This window comes from Panthera onca, chromosome C1, assembly GCF_046562875.1.
Source record: "Panthera onca isolate mPanOnc1 chromosome C1, mPanOnc1 haplotype 2, whole genome shotgun sequence".
In the NCBI taxonomy this organism is placed as follows: Eukaryota; Metazoa; Chordata; class Mammalia; order Carnivora; family Felidae; genus Panthera; species Panthera onca.
The window spans coordinates 179,504,549-179,512,306 of NC_138346.1; the positions used below are offsets into that span (position 1 = coordinate 179,504,549).

A 7,758-nucleotide genomic window follows, 5' to 3' on the forward strand; every position below is an offset into this window, starting at 1 on the left:
GGGTTCTTGGTTTCACAAGGCATCAAATTTAGATGCTTTTTTTACTCAAAACTCTTGCCTGTCATTTCAAACCTCTCTTCCATTTCTTTACACATAAAGAAACAAATGTATCTTATGTTCTGTATCTTACCTGAGTCTTTGTGGATCTAATCCTATTGATTACTGTTTCCCTGCACATGTGCCCTTGTTTCCTTATTTCTGGGTCTTGAATTTTTTTTTTTGTTTTGTTTTGTTTTTTCTATTGTATGCTCATGTTCCTTAGGGCTTTCTCTAAGAATTGAGGACTGGGTTGAAATTAGTTCATTTAGAATTTGTTTTGTTTTTCCTTCTGTCAGTTACCAAGGGCCACTATCAACTGGGACCATTTTTAAACAAAATTCTCCACTTGAGGTTTTTAGGAGACACAACAGAAATTTGGGCTTCAAATCCACGGGAAGGCTTGTAGTTACAGGTTGGTTTTTACACCTACCTAGCACCAAGGTCTAAACAGGCCATTTTTCTTGCCATCTCTTGCATGATGGGTCTTTCATTCACCCTCATGCTGAGGCTGTATTGGAGGTCACAGCCCAAGTTTATACAGGGTCTTCTGTTAGATTCCATGTTGGATGGGCCCTAGCTTTTCTTTCGTCTCCTGCACCCCAGAGCAGTTAAAAAGGGGGATTTATGGTCATCAAAGTTTGTGGATAAGAACTGGGCAAGAACTGCTTTGGGTGTTTTCTTGCTTCCCAGGGTCACCTGTTCACTTTGTTCTTTGTTCTTTGAGGTAGCTCTTGAGTCCATGTTACGAGCCACTACACGGTGCTGCTTCACAAGGCAGTGGGAATGGTGATTGGAGGGAAGAAGTGATAGGTGGAAACATCCATGGGACATCTTTAGCAACTAAATGGGAAATTAGAGAAAGGAAGAATATAAACTGATACTCCTGTTCTTGTCTTGGGTTACTAGAAAAGTGACCTTTAGAATGTCTTAAATTTGCATTCTGGAAACTAATATACACAAAACATTTAAAGACTCCTATAATCTCACTTCCCTCAAGTGACTGCTTTTAATCTTGGTGTGTTGTGTATTTATATGCCTATACAATTTGCTCTTTTAAACTTAACATGGAATTTTGGAAGGAAGAAATCATTTCATGATGTTGTCAGGCAGGACATCGTTACCTGTGATTGTTGTTGGGCAAGTGGTGGGGATTGCTGGCCGATATTGGAATACTGAGATCCTTGCAGGCTGCAGAGTCCAGGAATTCCCTCTGTGAAATTTAAAGTGCAAGTGGCTTTCTGAGTCAGTTTGGAAGAGTACAGGATTCCCTGTGAAGGGAATCTGCATGTGGAAAGAAAGGAGCAACAGCGGAGTTGTTGGCATTGTGGGTTGGTCTGATTCATCGAACCACAGAATCCTCTGTGTCCTTCAGCTTTGTGGCTCCCTTCCCTCTTTTTTTTTTTTTTTTTTTTTTTAAGTTTTATTTATTTACTTTTTTGAGAGAGAAAGAGCACGTGCGCATGTGCTACATGAGTGGGGAAGGGGCAGAGTGAGAGCAGACAGAGTCCCAACATAGGGCTGGAACTCACCAACCAGGAGATCATGACCTGAGCTGAAGTTGGACGCTCAACAGACTGAGCCACCCAGGTGCCCCCATATCCCAAATTTTAAATAAAGCTGAGAATCCCTGCCCTTTCCATTATGGATTTATCTGTAAACCCAAAATAAAGGTTTGGACTAAAGGAAGAGTCCCAGGTACGTTATAGTAATTTATACCCAGGCTTCCACCAGGTTCCTACTGGGTCTAAGTACATAACATCAGGCTTAAGCCCATTCCCGGCACTGCCTTTCCTTTTTAGCTGAACACAGAACCTGTTGGTTTTTCTCCTGGGCTGAGATGGTAAAGGGACCTCAAGGAATAAAATATTCCCTCTTGTAGGTAGCAGCCCTTTCTGGAGATGCACGACGCTGCCTGGACATTTGTAGGCGTGCCACAGAGATCTGTGAGTTCTCCTGCCAGAAGCCCGACTCCCCTGGCCTGGTCACTGTAGCTCACTTGCTGCAAGCAGTAGATGAGATGTTTTCGTCATCATATATCACTGCCATCAAGTAAGTTGCTTCTAAATGATGTGGATAACAATATTGTACTATGATTATGTAACTTGATAAGTATAGCTGTAAAGCCAATTATATTACAATATACAAATGTTTCAGAGTAACACATTTGTAAATCCTAAAAGTACATAATGTTATATGTCAAAATGTATTCAGTGTTTTAAAAAGTAAGATTCTTTTGCTTCCTGACCCTGGACCTTCCTTGGAAAACCTCTGGAGAGGTCCACATTCTAGGAAGGCCATAGAAGTTTCTAAGCTTTTACTCATTCAGAACTGCATTTACTGAAGACACTGTCCTTTTCCCTCCCTTCTGCACTTCTTTCTTTCTTTAAGTAGGCTTCACACCCAGTGCACGGCCCAGCATGGGGCTTGAACTCACGACCCTGAGATCAAGACCTGAGCTGAGATCAAGAGTCAGACGTTCAACTGACTGAGTCACCCAGGTGCCCCAGACACTATCCTTTTCTTAAGGGGCATAGTCTACAGAGAAATAGAAATGCAAATCTGGTGCACCTGGCTGACTCAGTCAGAAGAATGTGTGACTGTTGATCTTGAGGTGAGATCAAGCCCCACATGGGATGTAGAGATTACGTAAATAAAACTTTTAAAAAAATAAAAGAGGGGCGCCTGAGTGGCTCAGTCTGTTGGGCGGCCAACTTCAGCTTAGGTCATGATCTCGCGGTCCATGAGTTCGAGCCCTGGGTCGGGCTCTGTGCTGACAGCTCAGAGCCTGGAGCCTGTTTCAGATTCTGTGTCTCCCTCTCTGACCCTCCCCCGTTCATGCTCTGTCTCTCTCTGTCTCAAAAATAAATAAACGTTAAAAAAATAAATAAATAAAAGAAAAAATAAAGAAATGCAAACTTCGTACAGGAGGAGAACCGTGACCACCTACTGAGTGAAGTAAAGTGCTGTTGGACTAGTCCTCTTACACTGAATGATACACTCTGCTCATGAAATGAGTGTGCTGGTATATTTCCAGATACAGTTGCTGTGTTGCCTGGCTTCTGAAGTGGCATTTTCTATATCATTTTGAAACTTTAGGGGGTAGGAGAAAACTTGCTGAATAATATAGGAGAAAGTATTTCCCAGTTTTTTCTTCTCTTTTCTCTAAAGACAGAAAAACTTAATATTTGACTTTTCTCTGGGCTGGTGGTATAGCCACTTATGAGAATTCACATCTCATTTTCTTTGAGAAACTCCTCTGTTCTGGAACAGAGTTTCCTGAAAGCCATACTTGCTGAGTTCCGGCGATCAGGACTAGAAGAAGCAACATTTCAACAGGTAAGTGATTTTTTTTTTTTTTTCCCCAAATCCTTCTAGATTTTGGTTTTGGTGCTTCTTAAATGGGTGGGAATTTCAATCACTGTGTAACAGTTAGTCTTTATTTGTGCCAACCTGTTATGTTACAGAATATCAGACTAACACCTATTTTTATGTGATATTTTTATTTAGTTGTATGAGAAGAGATCTTTAGCAACTGGTTTCTGCATATTAGATTGAAGGAGTACTATGTGCCAGATACTGTTTTAGGAATAAGAGATTTAAAGATGAGTAGGAACAAGAGATATTGCCCTAATAAAGCTTGTGTGGTGGGGATAAGGCTCTCAGAATGACCCATTTTTTTCTTTAATTTTAGTTTATTTATTTTATGTGCTAGAGAGAGAGGGCGAGGGGGCCAATGAATATGAGCAGGGGAGGGGTAGAGAGAGGGAGAGAGAGAGAATCTTAATTTAATGGAAAATTCCATTTTCCAGAGCCCCATATGGTACTCTATCTCATGAACCATGAGATCATGACCTGAGCTCAAAATCAAGAGTCTGACACTTAACGGACTGAGCCACCCAGGCCTCCCCAGGATGACCCATTTTAAAAACAAACTAGATCAATCCAAACCTTCTTTGAGCATAGTTTCAAGTGTATCAAGTAAAAGGAATCACTAGGGCATGTACCTTAGAGTTCTGTTGAAAACTAGTGTCCATAGGTAATGAGCTGCCTTAAAATATTATTGAAGGTGTTTGAGTGTGTACCTGGGAGTGTATGTGTTTGTGTGTGTGTGTCACTATGTTTTAGACATACAAATGGAGAGGTCAGGAAAACATTTTCCTTCCAGCTATTTCTTTACTTCCTTTCACGTTTTCTTTAAATTCTGTTTTAAACATTTAGGTGTTGGTTATGTTTGCCCATTATTGTTCTTCTAGGGCCTGAGACAGCTCTTCTGTAGAAAGCAGCCTTCATTTCGGTTTGTAAACATTTCCTGAACATCTGCAGTGTGTCAGTCCTGTGATGTGATCCAGGAACCCTGAGCTGAATTGGTCAATATCCCTGGCTCCTGAGAAGCTCCCAGCCTGGATGGGAGTGGGGGTCGGGGTGATTTATAAATAGAATAAGAGTGACCAGGAAGTGCTTCAGACTTGCCTGACACACCGGGGTGCTTTAGGAATCTGTTTCCCATTATCTTCCTGCCTGTCTTGTGCAGCATTCTTCCTGGGCCTTTCTGCTTTTCCAGAGGTCATGCTTTAGTACCTGTGTGCTATTATCTGCTAAGGAAAATACCCTTGTAGTAAAATTTAACCTGAATTATGAAAATCTCAATTGGAACTCTCAATTCTCCCTGGAGACTAGGATTGTTTGTATGAGTGACAATTACTAGATATTTTATATCCATTAACACATGAGGGATGTGGCAGTATATTTAATAGATAAAACTGAAGCTCAAAAAGTGAAATCACTTGCCCAGGGTTGCATATTTAGGTGAATGGTAGAACCAGGATTCAGACCTGCTCTGATTCCAAAGGCAGAATAGCATTCTGCCCCTGCATTTGTGCCCCATTGGGGCACCTGTTGATGCTTTCAGGGTATTGAGTATCCTGGACAAGAAGTGTCTGACTTTCCTAAAAGAAGAAATAAATGATCAGGTACAGAATCAGGACTACCTTTCCTCTTAAACTTTCTGGCATTTGACCTCAGATTTGCTTTTTGTTTCTAGGTATACAGTCAACACGTGGCACTGTGCAGAATGGAGGGACTTCCGTACCCTACCATGTCAGAGACAATGGCAGTGTGCTCTCATCTAGGCTCTTGTCGCCTTCTCCTTGTGGAGTCCAGCAGGAATGACCTGCTCCTTCGTGTGCGGCTCAATGTCAGCCAGGATGATGTGCTGTACGCGCTGAAGGAGTGAAGAGCTTCACAAGGAAGGACTGTGATCAGATGTTTTCAAAGAGCTTGATTTCCTTTTTCTAAGCACATCAAATTGTAGCAAAGTATACTGAATGGAAATGGCTGTCATGTATTTTGGAATTTTCCATTAAATAATTTGCTTTTTCTAGAGTGTTTGAGAAGTTTGCAGACATTACAAACATGAGATTATAAAACCAAACCATCCTTCCTACTATAAGCCCTCCTTGTGATTTTTATTTGTTAGTGGCCCTGCCATTTACTTAATGGTAAGGTGGTATATACACAATTATGTGTATCTGTATAAAATAGTTGTGGAAGAATATGTAAGAAATTGGTTACATTGGTTCCCTCTGGAAAAGAACTAGATGGCTATGGTCAGGGATTAGAGGAAGACTTACTGTATGTCCTGTATCTTTTTAACAATGTAAATATAACAAACTTAGTTTATAAAAAAGAACTGCTGGAAATAGTATCAGTGACAAATAATCCATACCAACAAATAGCTAGAAAATATAATTTTTAAAAGTTATCATAAAAACAAATATTTAAATAAATTTAGAAGGCACAAAATATAAGGTATCAAGAAATATATGTAATAAAGAGATGTAATTAATCTCTAAATACAGATCAATTGCAGTCAAAATCTTGGCAGGGTTTTTTGTGTTACTTTGCAATTCTCATATTTATATTTCCAGCCAACAATGGAATGGACATCTAAAACCTCCTTATGATGTAATAATCATGCCAGGAGTATTTGACCCAAATCTGCTGATGAGAAAATTATCAGATAAATCAAAATTGGGGGAAAATATTACGCAAAGCAACTGTTCCTCTTCAAAAATAGTATCACAAAAGACCAAAAAACCATGGGAGAATAGGGAAATGAGACATAGCTAAATGTACTGTGTGAAACTTGATTGGGTCTGGACTTAAGAGATACAATTATAAACAAAACTATGGACTATATATTATGTAAGTATTATGTAAATGTGAAACTTTGTGAGTGGAAAATACCGTAGTTATGTAGGAGAATGCCCTTGTTCTTAGGAGAATTATGATGAAATATTTATGAGTGAAATAGAATATCTGCAAATCTCAAACAATTCAGAAAAAAATATGCACATATATTTATAACTGCATATAAAGGAGGATCCGTATCAGAATGAAGAATTACATAATAAAAAGGAAAAATGAGTCATCTACAAAGAAACCTGAATGACCAACAAAATGGCAACATAGTAAATGAGACTTGCAAGCCAAAACATTTCCACATGTATTAGAGAAGGTTTCCATGACAATAAGGCAACAACTGGAACCCAAACGCCCCACTCATGGGAATATAAATTGAAACTACTTTGGACATAATTTGGTAATATCTAATCTGGAAAATGCAGAAATCCTATGAGCCAGCGATCCCACTCCTACCCTAAAAAACGTGTACCCCAGGAGTTGTGTACAAGAATGTTCATTGTAGGGGTACCTGGGTGGCTCAGTCAGTTAAGGTCAGACTTTGGCTCAGGTCATGAGCTCACAGTTTATGGGTTCCAGGCCTACGGCGGGCTCTATGCTGACAGCTCAGCTTTCCACTCTATTGTACTGGTTTTTTTCTTAAACTGTGGTAGGCACCTTCGTATTTATGTCAATTCACACAAAAAATAGGAACTATTTATTTTGAGTACCTACCATGTCTATGCATGCACTGCTCTAGGCACCGGAGAGAACTTGGGAGAATTTTATGCTTTTATGGAGATTGCATTCAAGCAAATATTGTAGATCTGTGTATATATTAAATATTTCTTTATAAAACGTTTAATGAGAAGAAATATGGGAGTGAAACTTCAACTTTTTTATATTTGAAACTTAAGTTTTAAAGTGGTAAAGACGGTCTCCTTGGAAAATCACCCAAAAGCAGTAAGGAGATGGAAAAGCCCTTTGTCCAAAAAAAACTGGTAGATTTTTTAAACCTCTAACTACAAACCGCAAAACAGTAATAGCTTAAAAGTTTGGAATTTAGGCAGGTGCGCGTTGCAAGATTTTAAGATGAAGATTCTCTTTAACGCCCCATCCACCCGCCATTTCATCGCCCTGCTGGTTATAGGCGTTATCTCGGTTTTAAACTGAAGCGACTTCATGAAGAGGTTCAATGAACACTGCCAGTCTTATCTTAGGTGTTCAACCCGCCTTCTGACTGGAAAAGGTACATTCAGTTGCTGAATGATTAGGAAACAAATGGTGAGCCCCATTTCTATTTCTCTAGACTCATTTACAGAGACAACACTGACGAGGGTGGCAAACAAGCCCCGCCTCCATTCAGAGTGGGGCGGGGCGAGGGCGTGAGGCCATGTAGGTCTGGAGAGTGTGCGCCCAGGAGCTTCATACTGGGAGTAGGGGAGGAAGCATAGCGAGGAACTTGTAAATACAAAAGGCAGAGGACGAACCTACTGCATTTGCGCCCTCAGCGTTACAACCCAACACCAACCAACGACC

General features: G+C 40.1%; 1 protein-coding gene across 4 annotated transcripts in view; it reads left to right on the forward strand.

Moving 5' to 3' along the window:
• Window positions 1–5,419, forward strand: part of ORC1 (origin recognition complex subunit 1) — a 32,629-nt gene extending 27,210 nt beyond the window's left edge. For 2 of the 4 annotated variants that reach the window (XM_078451907.2, XM_078451908.2), the window contains 3 exons: window positions 1,919–2,088; window positions 3,288–3,375; window positions 5,081–5,419. In XM_078451907.2, coding sequence (XP_078308033.2) covers window positions 1,919–2,088; window positions 3,288–3,375; window positions 5,081–5,272 — 450 coding nt within the window. In that variant the 3' untranslated portion in view covers window positions 5,273–5,419. Of the gene's footprint in view, window positions 1–1,918; window positions 2,089–3,207; window positions 3,376–5,080 lie in introns of those variants that run through there. The other 2 variants (XM_078451910.2, XM_078451909.2) reach the window with 2 other exon arrangements.
• Window positions 5,420–7,758: the final 2,339 nt, after the last annotated feature.